The sequence below is a fragment of the Notechis scutatus genome, unplaced genomic scaffold, assembly GCF_049901735.1.
Source record: "Notechis scutatus isolate UNSWTSFEM ecotype Mainland unplaced genomic scaffold, rNotScu1.2 NSCUCTG107, whole genome shotgun sequence".
NCBI classification, from domain to species: Eukaryota; Metazoa; Chordata; class Lepidosauria; order Squamata; family Elapidae; genus Notechis; species Notechis scutatus.
In genome coordinates, this window is record NW_028263001.1 from 16283 (window position 1) to 36965 (window position 20683).

Genomic DNA, 20683 nt, shown 5'->3' on the forward strand with positions numbered 1-20683 from the left:
CTGGTGACCTTTCCTAGCAGACTCGGGAGACAAAAGTTCATGTTGAAGGCAGTGGTGGGATTCAATTTCTTTTACTACCGGTTCTGTGGGCGTGGCTTGGTGGGCGTGGCAGGGGAAGGATACTGTAAAATATCCAGTCAGAGGCGGTATTTGCTGGTTCTCCGAACTACTCAAAATTTCCGCTACCAGCTCTCCAGAACTGGTCAGAACCTGCTGAATACCACCTCTGGTTGAAGGACAGCAGAAGTCAGTTCCCTTATTATCCAGATCTCTGCCTCCTGCATCGCTTTCTGGACATGCCCTGACAGGAAAGATCACAACTGCTACAGAACAGAGCCTCCAGTTGTCTTTCTGTGGGTTTTCACTAACATGTTTTTTTCCAGCTAAGCCTCCTCACATGCATCCACAAAGAAGTTTAGGGTCCCCAGGGGAAAAGTTGCTTCTCCCTGTAGTCATCGCCATCCCAGTTTTCTGCTACTTCTCCAGTGACTCTCTTTGATGCAAACATCAGACTGAAACAATGTGAAAGTATCCTTCATCAAAAAAGGATAAATATCTTAGGTCACATTTGTATAGCATAAGTTTTCAGACAGACAGATGAAGCATGGAATGTGTCTGTCTGAATCAGGAAAGACACTGGAAAGTTCACCTTGCGAGAGTGCTTTGAATTCTATGAATTTGTCAATATTTTTCTTAAGAATTGGCAAGGGGATTGATTCAGCCTCAAGAATTATGGACCTCCTGCTTCTGCTTCTGCTGGTGTCCCAGCCAGTCTCTGGGAAGCTTAGACTGAAATGCTCGCTGAGTTTGGAGCAACAGGATGGAAACAGTCCGTGGAGCTATTACAGCCCAGGAGACCATCTCATCACTATGATCAACACTGTGACAGAAATGTCACGTATACTGTTCCCTTTCAACAGTGCTCCTTCTAGTTCTTTTAGCCATTCGTAAGTCATTCAGGGTGGTGGAGTTGCATTCCCTCCATTTGCATTTCTATTACTCTCCTTTTTTCTGATTTCATTTGCTCCTATATTTCATGACCTATTTAATTGCCTGAATGGTTTGGGTTTCCATGGGTCTCCTCTTTTGTCTTACTTTATGGAAGAGACTCAAATCCAAAGATGGAGCTGAAAAAAATTGTGGAGGAAGTTGCCATTATTTTCCTCTCCCTGTACAATCCTGGGTTCATCACTTGACTACTGAAATAACTGATGATTGGTTTTGGATCAATGTTGGCTTAAGGCTCAGTAGGCTTGTGGGGACAAAGAAAATAAATTTTTAAAAAGGAGCTTGTTGTTGCTGTTGATGTTATTAACATAAAGATTTTTATTTTTCAGTAGGCTTTCTTTTGGGTTCATAGAAAGACTACGTTTCATTTTTGCCATTCAACTGATCAACAAGAATCAACAACTCCTGTACAATCTCACACTTGGCTACAACATCCATGACAACTCTTTGAGCACTTTACGCACTTCAGATGCCTTACTGGACATCCTCTCCACTGGAGAAGCCAATGTCCCCAACTACGTTTGTGGAAGGAAGGAGAACCTCCTGGCTTTTATTGATGGAGCTGCCAGGGACATCTCCATCCAGATATCAGTATTAGGAGGTGCCTACAAAGTCCCTCAGGTTTGTGTGTGTGTGTCTTCATCTATTCAAGTGAGTAGGATAGTGGTGGGTGAGCAATAACTCCAGTTGTATCTTCTCCATGGAATTCAAGAGCTGATTTTCATCATATTAGTGAACATGTCTGGTTTTTTTTTTATCCTATTATGTTAGTGTTCAAATTCATCATAAAAGGCCAGAAGAGCAATAAGGTCCCTGGAGAGAACTTTCCAGTAGATGCTCAAAAATATCCCTAGTTGTGGGTTCTTTACTGGCATGTTCATTTCACATACCATACCTGCCACATCCAGTTGGATTAAAGTAGGAAATAGTAGTGATTATGTATTTAAAAACAGAATATAAAGGTCTCTAGCAATTACAGGCCAGTTATTCTAATAAATATTGTGACTAAAACTTATACCATGTTCCTCTTAGGTAAACTTGAGTTTGGGTAGAAGAGAAGGTGCATTTCTTAGAGAAGAGTAATAAGGTTAAAATTAAAAATTATATAAATGTGTATATTAAACAATGCAAAGGTTAATAATCTAATATTGACAACAGATTGTCTTGAAATATCTAATCCCAAAATATTTCAGTCTGGTAACCAGGGTTTGCTGGTTACATAGATGTTAGTGCAGCATTTGAAATAGTAAATGGAGAAATACTGTGGAGGAAATTGATTGCCCTTAAAATGGAGCACAGCCCTTTCTCCAAGCCCTATTTGAGAGGAAGGTTTGGGCTCTATGGAGTCATGAGAAGAAGGATCACTTTTTCCCATGGAGTAAGACAAGGGGGCACATTTGAACCATTCCTATATGTAGTCTACATTAATGATTTATCATTGATATTATGATAAGTACTACTTATCAGTAATAATGGATCCTGAAGTAGACATGTCTATGGTGATAAATACAAATTGGTACAGACTGGTTTACACTCTCAATATTTATTATTATCACACTTATAAGTTGGATTGTATAGATTGTTAGGAAAGCTTGACTCCCACTGATATAATCATTCAATGATTATTGATACATCAAAGCAAAAGATAAGATCTTTGGAAGACAACATCACAGCCATGAGATGTCCAATTGATAGTGAGCCAACAGAGCAAGTAAACACTTCACTGAGACGGAATATTACTTTCCACAGCATCAAAGGAGACACTTTTAAAAAGCACACTAGTGAATTTACAGCTTAAACTTTAAAAGAAATATAGCTATCCAGCTTTCTTTCCATTTATTAAAGTATATGATACCAAAGTTACTGCCAAACCATTATATCAAACTGAAGTTTGGGCTTTAATATATATCACTACTAGAACAAACCCAATCACAGCATTTGAAGAGTATCTTGGGGGTGGATAAAAGGATTAAACAGCTGCCCTCAAAGCTGGATTGGGAATTTACACAATTTGCCCTTTGTCTAAACCAGTGCACATAATTATAAGTGTACAATTAACACATGGAATGATAGCTTTCCAAAATTCCTTGTGTTAGCAATGTAAAATTTCAGTTAAAGACAACTTGGATTGTACAACTGACGAATTATATTAGGATACGTTACCTTTCTTTCGTATAACTGGAGAACACACCCATTATTAGACCATAGACATGTCTAAGAATGAGATGAGTATCTTGAACCTCACAAATGACCTATTAGGATCCATTTATTAAAATAGCATATATCCTGGGCAATCAGAATTTAAAAAAAATACCTCTGATATAGCCCATTATTTGAGCAAAACAGTTAAGTAGAGATCTGGATATGTGAGTCTGATTGTGGTAAATTGTAGGACGATGCTGAAATGATTTATATTCTTTATTCTTAACTTATTCTTGTATTCTGTTTTTATACATATATTTGATAATGTTCCGTGTTCTACATTATGCATTTTAATCTGGCTTAATGGCTATAATAAACTAACTATACTAATGTGGTCATGAGAACCGGTAAGGAGCTATTAAAATCTAGTGTTTGGGACTTGTTCTGACCCCAAATATAACACCACATTCATTGCTTTTTCAGATCAGTGTTGAACCTGTTTCAAACACTCTGACTGATAAAAGTCAATTCCCTTTTTTCCACCTGATGCTCCCAAAACAAGGGATCCAGTACCCAGGAATTGTCCAGCTGCTGCTCCATTTCAGATGGACCCTGATTGGTCTCTTTGCTTCAGACACAATGGAGGGAACGAATTTCATGAGGACTTTAACTCCCATGTTTGTCCAGAATGGAATTTGTGTTGTTATATCACAACAGTTCTCAACAACTGGGCATACAGCCTCCCTCAGGGAGGCCCTCTCAAAGTGGAGACAAGTAAATGTCTTTGTTCACTTCATGGAATATGATTCAATTTGGGACAAAATTCTTCCTTTCCATTTAGCACTCAGGCATTTTCCAGGACCCATTGAAGGGAAAATCTGGATCTTGACAGTCTTGGGTCATTTTGCAATTAGAAGGCACAAAATTCTTAAATATGTCCATAGTATTTGGGCGTTTGCTTTTCAGTGGAAATTTAAGCAACTATATCATCTCCTTGAACCCAATTTATTTGTGGAGCCCCAGGTTGAAGATCATTATTTTTACTGTTCTCTTTCAAAGCACGTCTTTTCTGTCAAAGGCCGGAGAAGATGTACCCAGAAAGCCCCACTGGAGACCCAGGAGAAAAGGAACACAATGTGGGTTGCAAATTACCCCTATTTGTACAGTTTCATTAAGACTCTGGTCCACGCTTTGAATGCTGCATATTCCTCCAGTTCCAGTAAGAGAAGCAAGGCAGTCAAAGAGAGGTTGGGGGCTCCAAGGCTGCAACCATGGCAGGTAAAAAGGACAGACTTAAATTATGAGTTCTATTTTTCCCCCAATTCCTCATATAAAAGTCTTAAAACAATGGTTTTATTCTATACGTATTTTAAGATTCTTCTGGATTGAAACATAACTCTAGTTCCCATATTTTTGCATTATCACTAGTCAGCCACATATAATTAAAAAATACCTTCTTTATAATTAAATTTCCAACAAATATTTGAAACACTATATATCTCTGAAAATACATCAGGTATTAAATACCACAGTACATCATTGTCTACAAATTCACTAGAAATTTACCATAATTTTATTAGTATTCAACATAACATTCCAACAGATCATCTTAAAGATCTTCTCAAGGCTTATCTCTCATCCTTCTTCCAGTGCATCAGTAACAAAATTATCAAATTATATGACTGTTTATCTAATAAATTGGTTACTACTACCAGTTTATTATAAGCAGTGATCAGTATACATACATAATGGTATCAACAAAGTATAAAGGACACTTTAATGAGAGATCTGCATTGGAGCTCCCATCCATTGTTCTTATATGGGATTCCATCGTTTGTCACGTCTAGATTGCTGAAGATATTTTTCAGATATTTTTCTATTGGGTTTTATTTATGCACATCTATCTCTACCGTATTGCGAAATTATATTTTTTTCTGAAAGCTGTGATTTTTTTTTAAAGTGATCTAACTAGCTTTATCTAAGAATTGGAATAAATCATCTATCATAATATCATAATCTATTGGGTCAATCTGCTTGTATTAATGAATATATTGAAAAATAGGTAATCAAGGATGAATTATTATTCATATCTCCCCAGTTCTCCAAGAAACAGTGAAAATATTTTGAGTACAATTTTTAAGATAGTCATTTTCCACTTAGTTATCACACCATCCAACCCCTCACTTAACTTGGTTTCTAATCATTACTTCATGAAATAGTATGTTAATACTTTAATGAAAGCAGGCTATTTTAAAAGCATTCCCACAATCTATTAACAAACTGTAATGATTCGTGGGGATGATCTTGGGGATGAGTGAAGAGATGCTGACTAGAAACGATCAGATAACAGGGAGGGGAACCCTCAGCTGCATAACAGGAAGAGAAAGAAACTCAGAAGATTTTCTGCCTAACATTTCCCTGCATAAAAATTGGTGGGAGATTTCTGCTTTCAGACTTGCAAGATTCTGTTAATGTGGCCTTACAATCAATTAGAATTAACTCCTCTGATCATGTTTCCCATCTGTTTACCTGGGAGAAGATTAACCTGGGAACTTACTTCTAGATGAATCCATTCTGTTGTCTTCAAGGAGTTTATGAATAATCGTTTTATTATTTGTTTCTTCAGTTGTGAGTGCTCTACAATGTTCTATATAATTGACAAATTTTGTCAATCTGGTTTCATCAATATATGATTGACAAATTTTGCTGAATCATTTATTTTTCACTTTTTGTGGTAACTCTTGTTCTCCCAACTAGGAAAACTTGCAAGTTAGATAACTGTGGAAGTAAAGTTCAAAAGTGAAAAGACCACATGAGATAAGAAACCAAAATTCTTGCTTTTAATATTTCTGGATCTTTCCATTTTAGTTTCATCCCTTTCTTGCAAAGAATGAGTTTTGCAATTTTTCCATCTTTATTTTGTACTTGGACCAAAATGGAGAGGTAGCAGCAGATCTGAACATCAGAACCTGGGTGGTTCTCCCCAGTTTGGATCACATTTATCTGCACCCAGGAACTTTTGAAAGAGGGAGACTTATTATCAGTCAAGATGCTCTTTTACGGTTAAAGTTGCTCAATAAGGTGAGAGAAATGTTGGTATCTTTTCTCTGTTTTCCAAAGCCTGATGTCCCATTTCCAGTGGGCAAAGCCTAAAGTATCCAGGGTGGTTGGCCTTCCATGCCAGTTGGTGTCTTCTAATGGAAGTTCTTCAAGAGACAGGACCCCAAGTGGAGTGGCTTTCCCATGTTTTATGGAGAACTTTCAAGATCTTACTGGTCAGAGGTTTCTTTCTTCATCATAGTTTAATTTCGTATTTAAAAAATCTAATGGAATGAAAGTTTCCTAAATCTTTTACAGTAAACTTTGTTCTGTACAAGTCAATTTACATACTCGTAGCCCGCGTCGCGATTGGTTAAGGCGCGCGGCGACCGGATTGGTCGGCGAGCCGCACTGATTGGTCCGCTGCGAATCCCCGCGATTGGTGGAAACTAATCGCGGGAGATTCAAGCGGTGTCATTGGTCAGCGACCGCCGCGGCTCGAGAATAAAAAGCCGCAGTTTTTCCCTTCAAGCTTAAGCTGTATCAGGAGCCAATAAAGAGCTGAAACCAAGTCACTGACTCCGAGCTTCCTTTCTCGACGGACACGACACTGGCGACGAGGATGGGATTCAGAGAATAACCACCGAGCACGTGTCCCGAGGAAGACAAAGGACCGACGAGATGGCCAGCATGACCCCACCAGCACCCTTCAACCCCGCTACCGAGGACTGGGAATCGTACACGGATAGATTCCTGATGTTCCTCGAAGTAGCAATTTGAAGGATGCGAACGGGCAGAAGAAAAGGGCCGTCTTCCTCACACACTGCGGGCCCGCAGTGTTTAAGATGGCCAAAGCCCTCGCGAAGCCAGAGGACGTGAAGGCGATGGACTGGGCCGATCTCGAGCCACTCCTTCGGAACCACTACGCCCCGCTGTGCCCATCCTCATCCGGCGGGATGAGTTCTATCGGCGAAACCAGCGGCAGGACGAGAGCATTAGCGACTTTATAGCCGCCTTGCGAGACCTAGGGGGATGTGCGAGTTCAGGACCTGGACGATGTCCTCCGAGACCGCGTGGTCCTAGGCCTCAGGGATCAGGCACTAAAAAGTCGACTGATGGCGAAAGGCAACATCGACCTCGGGACGCCCTGGCGAAGCTTCCGCAGCCGAAGCCACCCGGAAGTCAGCAGCCAGACTTCGGAGGGCAGACAACGGGGACCACACTGAAACCCCGAGACAAGCCGACGAGAAACCACCACACACCACGGGGACCTGGACTCCGCCTCCGATACCACGGACGAGGAGGAAGACGTCCACCGACTACAAACAGGACGGGACCGGCGAGATCAACGGGGTCGTAAGTCGGGAACCAGTGCGCCGGGTGCGGGGAAACCACTTTCGATCCGAGTGCCGTTTTATCGACGCGATCTGCCGGCAGTGCAACAAGAAGGGCCACATCGCCCGAGTCTGCCGACTCAAAAGACACACAGCCCCCGGCGAGAACCAAGCAACCGGGACGAGACGACACCCCCCGAGAACCAGAGATCGCCAAGCCGACTATCGCTGGAGCCGAGACAACCGAGGACGACGGAGCGGGGAAGGCCGACAGAGAGAAGAAACCCACCAGACGGTCACCATCGGCCATGCCGAAACCACGGATGCCCGGAAGGTCTACGTGGAGGTGAGCATCGAGGGCGAACCATGCCGGATGGAGGTAGACTCCGGATCCTACCTCTCCATGGTCGCCTGGAAAGAACTCAAGCGCCTGGTGCCAAACATCCAGAAAAGAGGACTGGAGAACCAGAAACTGATCATCAAGGACTATCAGGGGAACCGCATCCCCGTCATTGGGACCGGACAGTTCGTGGTGACTTTCAAAAACCGCACGCGAAACTTCCCCTGACTATCGTGGACCGGAACCGACCCAGCCTTTTAGGACTCCAATGGTTCGCGCCACTCGGGATCGAGGTCACGGGAGTAAACCACACCACAGAGGCCGACTGGGAGCAGCAGCTGGCGAGGGACTTCCAAGAAGTATTCGACGGCACCTAGGCAAGTACAAAGGGCCCCCTATCTCTTTTAGCCTAGACCCAAATGTCGCCCCATACGCCTAAAACCCAGACGGGTGCCTTTGCACTCCGGAAGAAAATAGACGAGCAGATTGACAAACTCGTCAAACAGGGTGGTCATACCGGAAAAACTGCAAGGGAAGGTATTACAATTATTACACGAAGGGCACCCGGGGATTGTGAGGACTAAAGCTTTAGCCAGAAGCTATGCTTGGTGGCCAGGTATGGACAAGGAGATCGAGGCCTGGGTAGCCAAGTGCTCGCGCTGCCAAGAAACCAGACCAAATCCCCCGCAGCACCGATTTTAGAATGGGAACGCCAGGGGACCATGGTCGAGACTCCATATAGACTTTGCCGGGCCCACAAAGGAACACATTCCTCATCACGGTGGATGCTTACTCCAACTGGCTGGAGGTAAGCAACATGAAGACCACCACAACAGATGCAGTAACCAAGGTCTTAAACAAACTCTTCGCAACCCACGGTCTCCCGGATGTCATCGTGTCAGACAACGGACCCCAGTTCACCTCACTGGAATTCGAAAGATTCCTAGCGGAACGAGGCATACGACACGCACTGACAGCGACGGCGCATCCGGCGGCCAATGGTAGGGCAGAACGGATGGTTCAATTTACAAAAAGAACCCTCCAAAAGATCGAACACGGGGACATACAAGAAAAAATAAATAAAATGCTCCTAATACAACATATCACCCCTAACACAACGACTAACAAAAGCCCGGCCGAATTACTAATGGGGAGAAAACTAAGGTCACCACTCGACAGACTACACCCCACATACAACCCGGAAAAACCCCGGACTCATCTAGCAAGCACCGGTTTTTGCACCAGGCGACTGCAGTCTATGCAAAAAACCTTACCGGAGACCCACTATGGGTACCGGCAACTATAACCCAACTGACAGGACCCCACTCCTACCGGCTACAGACAACCGACGGACAAACATGGAAACGCCACATCGATCAAATAAGATCAAGAACAAAAAACACAACCGACACGCAACCAAACACAGGCGACACCGATAACACAAACCAAGAGGGAGGGAAGACACAGAGGATCAAATAGGAAATAACCAGCAATACTCACCAGTCAACAGCCAGCCCGAAGTCTCACCAGGAAGGAACAGCCAGGCCAGCTCAACCAGCCCGGAAAGACCAGGCAGGAGCGGCGAAAGTCGCAGCTCAACCAACCCGGGTAGACCGGGAGGAGCTGCAACAAGAGGCCCAGCGACACCTTCCAGGAGGTTCCATCGACAGGGCCAAGAGAAACAGAAGTCCCGACCGAACCGGCCGGGAACCAAACAACAACTAAGCTGCGCAAGTCAAGTAGACAAGTACGAAGCCCGCCTACCTACGGGACTACGTTACGTGAGACCGAACCAAGAGGGGAGGGTGTTCTGTACAAGTCAATTTACATACTCGTAGCCGCGTCGCGATTGGTTACAAGGCGCGCGGCGACCGGATTGGTCGGCGAGCCGCACTGATTGGTCTCGCTGCGAATCCCCGCGATTGGTGGAAACTAATCGCGGGAGATTCAAGCGGTGTCATTGGTCAGCGACGCCGCGGCTCGAGAATAAAAGCCGCAGTTTTTCCCTTCAAGCTTAAGCTGTATCAGGAGCCAATAAAGAGCTGAAACCAAGTCACTGACTCCGAGCTTCCTTTCTCGACGGACACGACAAACTTTATACTCAGTTTTAATATGACTACATCATCATACTTAAATCTTTTTTTCACTTCAGCCCGATAGACTTTATTAAATAGAAAGTACTTTATTGTATTGTTAAATTCCAAAAGCAAAGGGAGGAACTAAATGAAGGATCTGCCAGTTGTTCTACCTCCTGCATCTGTTTAAAGTAGTCAGAGATTTCTTATTTACCTCAGTGAACCCAGAGACTGTTTGGCTAATGTTTTTTTTTTAAAAAAAACAAATTTTATTAATTTTTACAAAACAATACACAGACAAACAAAGCATGGAATGTAATAACATAAAAGATCTTTTCTGGAAAAACCAATAAAAAATCTTATTTAAAGACAGAATAATTCCAAATTATCACATTTCCATACAAGCACAATTTAATATATATATTTACCTTATCTGTTCAATTTCATATCTTATCTCAGCTTCTCTTTATTTCTCCCTTTCCTTCTATTATTCAAATTATATTTCTTTTACTTTAGATTGTATACATTCTTTATATCCATCTGTCTTATTTACAATTTCATTATTCTCTTCCAACGTTCTTCTTACATTCTTCTAAGATTTTATTAATTCAAACATGGACATACAAAACACAAAACATAAATACCTAAAATTTCTTTTTGGAAAGCGGCCTACCCGGGTTACCTCTTTTTATACAGACATAAATCAAATTCATACTCAGTTAAAATACTGTTTCATATCTTAATTAACATTCTGTATTTTCTATATATTTTCTCTCCTCTATTCACTCTCATAATTCTATTATATTTATTTCATCTCATTTTAAATAATTATACTTGTATCTTTTGTCTGTTCTCTTCAATTATCTATTTATCTTTTCTTTCTAATACAATATTTCTCCTGTAATCACTGGTTGAAGTATGACAACTTTTTATCTTTCCCCTAGATTTGACACTTGAAATAATACATACTTTCCATACTGATTCTGCTTAGCACAGTACTACATTTTAAAATAATAAAACAAAAATAAAAAAGGGATTGAGTTTATAGTATGATCAAAACAATATTCCATAGAAAATTAAACTCTATTATTTACTCTTAAACATTTTATATATTCCCTTTAATACATTATTAACTCATAATATTTCAGTTTTCTAACTCAGCTTCAAATACTAATATCTACAATACAATCTTATGTACTTTTGCAGAATCATATATTTTTTTAATTTAAATTTTACCCTTTATCTCTGAAAAAACCTTTTTTTTAGCATCTTGTTTTAAACCTTTATGGCTTCTCTTTCCTTTTTCCCTTCCTTTCTTATCAATTCTGGTCTTTTGGCCCCCATCTCTCAAATTCCACTTTTTTGATCTTCCCTCTCTGTTGTGTTTCTCTTTTCTGTTGCTTTCTGGCATTGTATCGATTTTTCATCTTATTTTCCCCTTTCTTGGTTGCTTTTTAAGTTCTGAATTCTCCATTTTCTTCCCCCCTTGTTCTTTTCAGCTATAACTTTTTGTCCATTAAAGATGGCTTCTCCTTCTTCATCCCAGTCCTCTTGTTCTTGTATTTCTTGGTAAGTGGAAATCGCCATTTCCAGAAAACGAAAGATAGATCCAAAAGAGCCCTTGCCTTCTTGTTCCTCTTCTTGTAGCTTTTGAAATTCCATTTGTAATTCTTGCACAGATAATGCCATTTTTATTTTTTGTATTTTTAAAAGAGCAACCCAAATGTTTTTAGTCTTTCAAGAAATAGTTCCCCCAAAATCCCAAAGTCACAAAGTCACAATGCAATCCAAATCAGAACAAACTGTTCCATTAACACTCTTCTTCTTCTTCTTCTTCTTCTTCTTCTTCTTCTTCTTCTTCTTCTTCTTCTTCTTCTTCTTCTTCTTCTTCTTCTTCTTCTTCTTCTTCTTCTTCTTCTTCTTCTTCTTCTTCTTCTTCTTCTTCTTCTTCTTCTTCTTCTTCTTCTCCTTCTTCTTCTTCTTCTTCTTCTTCTTCTTCTTCTTCCCTCCTCCTGGGGTGAGATTCAATTAGACAGTTTCAAAATGATTTTAGAAGCCTTGTTGTCATTAATTTCTAATCTTATAAACTTCAAGCAGTCTTCTTCAATAAAGTCTTAGAATAAGTTTTTTTACCTCTTCCTTCCCACTTATAGCAATAAACTTTTAATTTTTAATTCCAATGTTCCAAAATCTTTTATCCCCTTGGCTTTAATTTTTAGGTTTATTTACCTTCTTTGCCCAAGCAGGTTTTCCAAGTTTCCATCAGCTACTCCGGAGGAAGGAGAGTGAGAAAAAGTAACTTTCCCTTTCACAACTATCTTCCGCTGCTTGCACAGTCTTTCTGGGAAGCAATGTAGCAATAAAAAGGCAAGTTTCCAGGTTTTAAAGGCTCCTCTTTGTCCTGGTTCAGCCAGAGAAAACTTTCACTTTCTTCCTCCTGTGCAATCTTGTCCAGCTGCAGGCTTCTTTGTGGCGGCCATTACCAACCGCCGCTCCACCGCCTTGGGAAAAGGGGTTTTGCCAGCTGGGGAGGGTCTGCGACACCCCAAACCCCTGTCCAGGTCCCCTGTCTTCAGCTGCCTCTATGGGGCAGCTATATCCTCCAAATCCAAACGGATCGGAGGCACCTCGGCAGCAAGCGCAGCAGGGATCGCGCAGTGTAGCAAATCCCTGCCGCTGCTGAAGCCTTGCAAACTGGAAGCCACTGTTTGGCTAATGTTTTGTCTACCTCCATTTCACCTAGATGGAGAGTCCTAATATATTTTCTTTGGCATTCCTATTTTCTCTGCTCAGTCCCTGCCTCAGTCCAGATGTGTGGAAAGTTGTCATGCTGGATTTGTCAAGAGGGCTCAAGAAGGAGAGCCAGTTTGCTGCTACGACTGTGTTCCTTGTCCGGAGGGGACCTTCTCCACTCAGGAAGGTGGGTGACATCAGAGGCAAGGAAGGTTTTGTTTAACTGGATCCATCCAGAGCATTTTCACAAAACACATGTTGAAAAAACACATTGAAACTTAACTGTCTTCCTGCTTATTTTCAAAATGCACAATTTCTCATCTAAAGGGAAGACTTATCAAAAAGATCTTGAAGAAGCAGCTAGATAGGAAGAAAGGCAGATTGTGCAAACTTTACAATTTCCAGGATAATTCTTCAATGCTTTAGTTTGGATGTATACTTCCATGGTTTTTTTCCATTAACATCTCACTTCTTTGAAACTTTAGGAATTGTCTTAGGTTCCTTGCTTTTCCTCATCTAAAGCAGACTTAGCAATAGCAATAGCATTTAGTGCTTTACAGCCCTCTCTAAGTGGTTTACAGAGTCAGCATTTTGCCCCCAAGAATCCGCGTCCTCATTTTGCCCATCTTGGAAGGATGGAAGGCTGCATCAACCTTGAGCTTGGTGAGATTTGAACTGAAAAATTGCAGGCAACCAGCAGTCAGCAGAAGTAGCCTGCAGTACTGCACTCTAACCACTGCACCACATTATATCATCCTCCAAAAATTATGTATAAAAAGTTGTATATCATATACATTTATAGCTTTTTGGATTTTTCAGATACAGAAAAATGCACCAAGTGTCCAGATTATAAATATCCAAATGAGGAGAGAGTACAATGTATCCCCAAAGTTATAACCTTCCTGTCTTATGAAGAACTTCTGGGCATCATCCTGGTCTCTTTTGCCCTATTCTTCTTCCTAACCACAAGCCTTGTTTTAATCATCTTCATTAAATACCGAGAAACTCCCCTTGTCAAAGCCAACAACCGGGACCTCTCCTACATCCTCCTGGTCTCCCTCCTGCTTTGCTTCTTGTCTTCTTCTCTCTTCATTGGTCAACCAAGGAAAGCCACCTGCCTTCTCCGACAAGCGGTCTTCAGCCTCATCTTCTCAGTTGCCATTTCTTCTCTCTTGGCCAAAACCATCACGGTGGTGCTGGCTTTCCTGGCCACAAAACCAGGAAACCGAGTGAAGAAATGGTTGGGGAAGAGCTTGGCCAACTCCATCATTCTTTCTTGTTCTGCTGTCCAAATTATCATCTGCTCCATCTGGCTGGGAGTTTCTCCCCACTTCCCTGACTCTGACCTCCACTCCCAGCCTAGAGAGATCATCCTGCAATGCAACCAAGGGGCCGTTGTCATGTTCTATGTCACCCTCAGCTACATGGGCTTCCTGGCTGCCACCTGCTTCACGGTGGCTTTCCTGGCCAGGAATCTGCCTGGGGCCTTCAATGAAGCCAAGCTGATCACCTTCAGCATGCTGGTCTTCTGCAGTGTCTGGGTGACTTTTGTGCCCACCTACCTCAGCACCAAAGGGAAACACATGGTGGCTGTGCAGGTCTTCTCCATCCTGGCCTCCAGTGCTGGTCTGCTGGGCTGCATCTTCATCCCCAAGTGCTACATTATCCTTCTGAGGCCAGAGCTGAACACAAAGGAGCATCTCACAGCCAGAACAAATGTAAAAACATGAGATATAACATCATTATGATACTGAAAGAATTGTTAATGTTTCTTTTATTTGATTTCCATTTAGATAGTATGCAGAAGTCGAAGAAAATGATATCTGTATGTTTCAGAATGGGGAACTGTTGAATGACTGGGATTCTTGGAGTTCCCTCCCCTTTCAATAAATATTGCTAAATAAATATTGCTTTAAAATTCAGAGGAATTCAGCTATTCAGCAACAGCTATTGAACATGACACCTTATAAAAAACGATTGATGCACTTGTTCCTACTGACAGCAGCTAAACATGTGGGTGGGTGTGAGAGAATGCGTAGGAAAAGAGGTCAGGAGGAAGCTTTGGGAACCAAACACCAGCCTGGTTGCCTGATCCTCTCCCTAAAAATGCCAGAATGATGTGAAATGCCATGTTTGACTGGCACTCAGCTGGGGAGGGAAATCGTCATCCCTCTTATATGAGTCTTTCTTGATTTCCTGATAAAACCCCCTTTGCAGAAAGAATTCAGCAGAACAGCTGTCTGGGATTTCAGTTTGGGATTGTTCTTATTTTGGTGTGTACTTCACAGCAAAAAATAAAAAGTAAATTAAAAAATAAAGCACATAAAGAAATTTCCACCGTATATTTTTTTCCTTTCCTCAACCAGAGAAATATAATATTCATTTTCAGGCTCTTTAATTTTCCACTCTACAATTTGTACCTAAAGCATTTCTCTGCTCCTCCTCCAAGCTTGTCTTGTCTGTGAAGGGTTGGAGAAGATGTCCAGAGAAAGGGGACCTTGGGACTCTTCCCAGGAGGTGGTTGCAGGGTTCCTGTCTCAAGGCAGCCGCATCATTGACCCGGTTATAAACCTTCAGTGCTGCATAATGTTCATCCAGGTCCAAGAAGGAGCTGAATAAGTGGGGCGGGAAACTTCTAGGTTTCTAGGAAGAGGCACCCATGGAAGCTGCTCTGCTCTCCAACCACAGAGATTGCTGATCAATTGGGAATCAATTTTTATGTCTCATAAAGGCTCCTAACTGCGAATAGGATCCCTTTGCAAATTCCATTTTAAGGAGATAAGAAAAGCTCTGTTGGATCAGAAGAAAGTCAGTCTAAGATTCACACAAATCCCTCTGGCTCTCCCACAAGCAGTAGAAGAAGGCCAAGACTTGTGGCTTTGTGTCACAGGGAAGAGGCGTTTATCCAGAGGTGGTATTCAGTAGGTTCTGACCAATTCTGGAGAACCGGTAGTGGAAATTTTGAGTGGTTCGGCAAACTGGCAAATACCACCTCCGACTGGCCTCGCCCCCATCTATACTCTGCCTCCCACTGAGTCCCAGCTGATTGGCTGGGTCTCCTTTGGTTGGCCTGCTCAGGAGAATGGAGCTGGAAAGCAAGTTAGCGGGGAGAGGAAGGAATGGGCTTTTGAAGTAACTTTCCCCTGCCACTCCCACCAAGCCACTCCCACCAAGCCACACCCACAGAACCAGTTGTAAAAAAAATGTGAACAGCGATTATCCCATAATTTCACTTTCCTCCATCACAACACACAATATTGGACACTTGGCCATCTCACACTCTAGGAATCTCCAATTTTAGTATCTCACATTAATCTGAGAAAATGTGTCCACCCCAATTCAATAAGAACTAAGGCAGAACTGGAACTCAAGGGTCTCCTGGTGATCCTCTCAACGTCCCCCAGGAAGTTTTCCTGCCTGTGGGAGGATTAGAACTCAGAGCCTCCTGGACCTTGGCCCATATAACCAACAATAATGGGTCATAGATCCTAAATGAATTATCGTCAGGAAGCTCACTCAAATTGACTGCAATTTATGCAAAAGAAAAAATTGGGCTGTGCACTTCCCAGAAGATGGGTAGGCTCCATAAACAATGCCATTGTTTCATTTGAGGAATGAAAGCGGAGATGGAAGGTTCTAGAAATGCCGTTTTACAGGATGCACCTTTTTTAAGCCTGACTGCCCCTGTTTTTCTTTGTACAACACCTGAGCTAAGGAATCTCTGAAACATTGTCTTGGGTTTAGGTCCAGGGGCCACAGGAGAAGTCTCCCATCCTAAAACGTATCCTGATCCCTTTCTATTTTGAGTATGTCATGATGGATGTGTCCCTATTCTTGGGAAGGGGACATATTGTGTAGGTGTGTTTGCTGTGTATATTGACAACACACAAGTTTTAGGGGAACCTTTGAAAGTGAGCTCAGTCTGCTCCTAAACTGTGAGCCCTATCTGACCATCACAACACCAGGAGGACATCCAGATATACACAAAGCCTTGTTTTTCTATGCTTCAAGCATGGACATCTATCTTGTCATCGGTCCGCTTATATTTTATCTTTTTGTAATGTGCAGTAAGTGGGAACACATACTAAATCTCACACATGGTCATTTTGCCATTCTAGGTCCTTCTGCTTTTTTCTATCAGCTGCCTCTTGTCTTTCCCCCTTACTCCTTGGTTGGCTCCAAAGACCACAAAGCTAGAACTTCTTGGACAAATCCATCACTTGTTTGTGCCAAGAACAATCCAAGTTCACTTGCCCAATTTTCATGGTCCAACTCTGCTCTTTTCATCCCAGTTTCACGGTGGGAAACACCCATTCAGCAAAGAGGTGCAATGGTGTAGCCACTGGATACATGGGAGGCCTCGGCATGCAATGCTGGCAGGGGGCTTTGAGCAACCTTCCCACCCCAATCTTCCCAAGGAAATGGGGGGCCTCAGCATGCTTTGGGAGGGTGGGAGTGTTGCTCGAGACCCACGTGTGGTGTGGAAGCCATCCTGGCTCTCGGGGTCTCATATGAGACCACACAAAACACCACCATTCCCAACTATATCCTGGCTTAATTCACCCAGGGATATCAGGCAGGCATCAGTGGAAAGCAGGTTACCAATGGTGGGCGAGATGAGGAATAATTCGGTGGGTGGGAAGTGGGCAGGCAGGAAGGGAAGGGGTGGGGCCAGCCAGGGGTGAGATTTACCGGTTCTCTGAACTGCGCAGACTCATAACTACCGGTTCTATAGAACTGGTCTGAACCGGTAGAACCCCACCCCTCAACCCAGCTGGCAGTCTCCCCCTCTTCCTCCACCCCTCTGAGATGGGTCAGATGGTTCCAGTCCCACAGGTACCCTTCCACCAAGGTAAATACAGATCAAAACTGCGCACAATTGTGGTCTCTGATCCGTCTTCGATGGAAACACCACTGGAGGTTCTAACTCTAGTGTCTTCTAATGACAATCAGCACCCTTGATCTCTGCCCAAGGTTAAGAGTAGGTGTCGGCCTTCAAGATCTTCTGCTACTGCTTTGCATCTTTTGGCTACCATAAGTAACGGGGGGAGGAGGGGGGAATTGTCTGGGAAGAGAGCTGGAGGTGTTACATTCTTGTGTTGTGTAAATGAGGAGTGGGGGGGGGAGTATAAATTCCTGCTTTTAGGTTTCTATTTCTCGCTTAGCTTTCTTTTCTCTGCGCAGCTGCAGATCTTTATCAAAATATGCCAAGGTCAACGGACAGAGGCCTCATCACCACCTGAAGATGTCCACATGATCATATCCAGAACTTTTAATTGGAAGAATCTTTTGAACTTTGGGGGGTGGGAACAATTCCATCACTTTGTATATGTGATCTGCATGCCTAATTTCTCAGATTCAGAATCTTACCTGATGCTACCATTTCATTTTTCAGTAAAAGAATTCTTTTCTCTAATCTATGGAGTCTAAGTATTTCTTTCTTGGATTTTGAATGGAGCACAGACTGACATTATTCTGAATCTCATCACCAGCCCACCCGGAGAAAATATCCAGTTTTCTTCCGAGGGGGTTTGATATTATGTCATCTCCAGCTAGTGATCAGGAGGATCTGGGAGCTGTGGGGGAGCAATCGTTGCTGATACCGGAGGTGCCAGCAGCTGAATTGCTAGCCGACCTTACTCTGGAAGAGGTTCCAGCTGAGAAGCCCAGATGGTCGTTGGGTGTTGGCTGGAGGGATCCCGAAGAGCCCCCCCCTCCTGGAATCACCATTTCCCGACGGCGTGGGAGAGAGGAGCCATGGCAAGAGAGGGAGAAGAGAGAATTGTTACTGGATCAAGCCAGGCAGCTCCTCAATGAAGCTTTCGGACAGCCCCACATCGCTCCAAGGTATGAAGGGGAAGGGGGAGCAAGTTCAGCCAGAGGCAGCCAAGCTGCCCCCACCCCCATAGCTAAGCCTGCGCCAGCGCAGCAGCCAGCTGCAGCCCCGGGGGCCCCAGCGGGAGGTGTGATCCCTAGAAGACGCAGAGTCCTCAAGCTGCCTCCGTTAGAATTGAAATTTGGGGGACTTGGGTTTCTTCCTAGCACAAGTTTGGAGCTATATGGAAGAATACGGGGAAGAATTCACCTCAGAAGCAGCCAAAGTGAGATGTGTTACCAGGGCCCTGGAGGGAATAGCTGCAGAGTGGATGGTGACTTTGTATAATGATAACTCCCCCCAACTGCTAAACTATAACGTATTCATGACTGCGCTGCGGGCAAGATTTGAGGACCCACTAGCGGAGCGAAAGGCCAGGATCAGGATGAAAACCATAAATCAAGGGAGGAGGTCAGTGGCCGACTACACCCAAGAGTTTAGACAGCTGGCCATATCCGAGGCTGGTCCCAGGGAGCCCTGATAGAAGCCTACAAAGATGGTCTAAATGAAGACGTATACCAGATGTGTATTTCCAGAAGGGACCCCAATGATTTGCAGCTGTGGTACTTGCTGGCAGAAGAAGTGGAAATAGATTTGACCCGAAGCAGATGCAGGGGGGGCTCTGGATGGAGCAAGCCATCCCCCCCATGCTTCCAAGAGGCCCCTAAGCCTCTGAAAGGAGGAGTGATGGCAAGACCCAAATTCACTGCCTGTTTTCAATGTGGGAAGGAGGGCCACCAGATTGCGGACTGCAGGGTCAAGTTGGATCCAAAGGGGGCACAGAGAGGAGGGAGGAAACCTGAAAATCCCCCAGCCAAGCCTCACGAAACCGCGCTAAAGACGGGGGAGGTTGTAGAGGTCGCCCCTCCGGCAGGAGAGGAGCTGGGACCTCCGACCTTCCTTGAAGAGAGTGAATCTGACTCGGAAGACGACTTCCTGGTAAGTCCAAATATGGGCCCCATGACCATTCCAGTAAAATTAAGGGTACCCACTTCAGGGACCGAAAGGGAGATGTTAGCCTTGCTAGACTCTGGGTGCACGAGATGTGTAATCAACATGAAAGTAGTTGAGGAGATGGGCATCAGACTGAGAACTTTAGAAACGCCCATATCCTTTTGCCAATTGGATGGATCAGTGGCAGGGGGTTGCCCTGCACGCTTCATAACGGAACCCCTAGAGATGACCATGGGGGAGCATAAAGAGACTTTGTGTTTTATTGTGGCCCCTGGAATGGAGCAACTGCTAATACGAGGATTGCCCTGGCTCCGCAAGTGGAATCCCCATGTGAACTGGAGGAAAGGGTCGTTGCGCATACAATCAGCAATCAGCGACCGGAAGGGGAGGGGCAATCCTAGCAGAAGCTTCTAAATCCAGTTGAGCTAGCCTCCACAGGTACTGAAAACTTGGAGGAGGAGGAAAAAATTCCGAAAGAATATTGGGACTTAAAAGAAGTGTTCAGCGAAAAGGCTTCAGATGAGCTTCCCCCTCATCGGCCAACAGATTTCCAGAACCTTCCATCTCCGCCTTCATTCCTCAAATGAAACAATGGCATTGTTTATGGAGCCTACCCATCTTCTGGGAAACACACAGCCTATTTTTTTTTTTTTGCATGAATTGCCGATCAATTTGAGTGAGCTTCCTGACAATAATTGATTTAGGACTTGTTGGTTGTATCGGCCAAGATTCGGGAGGCTCTGAGTTCTAATCCTCCCTCAGGCAGGAAAACTTCCTGGGGACTTTGAGCGGATCACCAGGAGACTTTTGAATTCCAGTCCCACCTTAGTTCTTATTGAATTTGGGGTGGGAAATTTGGAAACATTTTCTCAGATTAATGTGAGATACTAAAATTGGAGATTCCTAGAGTGTGAGATGGCCGAGTGTCCAATGTTATGGGTAGTGATGGAGGAAAGTGAAATTGTGGGATAATCGCTGTGGTGGGGATCAAATTTTTTTACTACTGGTTCTATGGGCATGGCTTGGCATGGTTTTGTGGGCGTGGCTTTGTGGGCATGGCAGTGGAAAGTTACTTCAAAAGCCCATTCCTACCTCTCCCGACTAACCTGCTTTCCAGCTCCGTTCTCCTGTGCAGGGCAACCAATCCAGCCGATCAGCTGGGACTCAGTGGGAGGCAGAGAAG

The 20683-nt window shown here is 43.6% G+C and overlaps 1 protein-coding gene across 4 annotated transcripts; it reads left to right on the top strand.

The window, feature by feature from the left end:
• Positions 1-600: 600 nt before the first annotated feature.
• Positions 601-14463, top strand: LOC148128719 (vomeronasal type-2 receptor 26-like). 4 transcript variants are annotated; one of them, XM_087948483.1, is made up of 6 exons: positions 601-947; positions 1338-1629; positions 3634-4428; positions 6019-6231; positions 12732-12858; positions 13491-14463. In XM_087948483.1, exons 1-6 carry the CDS (start codon positions 610-612, stop codon positions 14399-14401), a joined length of 2676 nt encoding a protein of 891 aa, XP_087804609.1. In that variant the 5' UTR covers positions 601-609; the 3' UTR covers positions 14402-14463. The 4 variants fall into 4 exon arrangements, with proteins under 4 accessions (XP_087804609.1, XP_087804610.1, XP_087804611.1 ...); XM_087948484.1 differs by having other exon boundaries at positions 1341-1629; XM_087948485.1 differs by lacking the exon at positions 6019-6231.
• Positions 14464-20683: the final 6220 nt, after the last annotated feature.

Bases quoted from the DNA above. Each gene is read 5' to 3' on its own strand.
- LOC148128719 (XM_087948483.1), top strand. From the start codon at position 610: ATGTGTCTGTCTGAATCAGGAAAGACACTGGAAAGTTCACCTTGCGAG. The intron at 4,429-6,018 runs GTAAAAAGGACA...TTTCCATTTTAG, and splicing joins CAAGGCTGCAACCATGGCAG to TTTCATCCCTTTCTTGCAAA. The intron at 6,232-12,731 runs GTGAGAGAAATG...TTCTCTGCTCAG, and splicing joins GGTTAAAGTTGCTCAATAAG to TCCCTGCCTCAGTCCAGATG.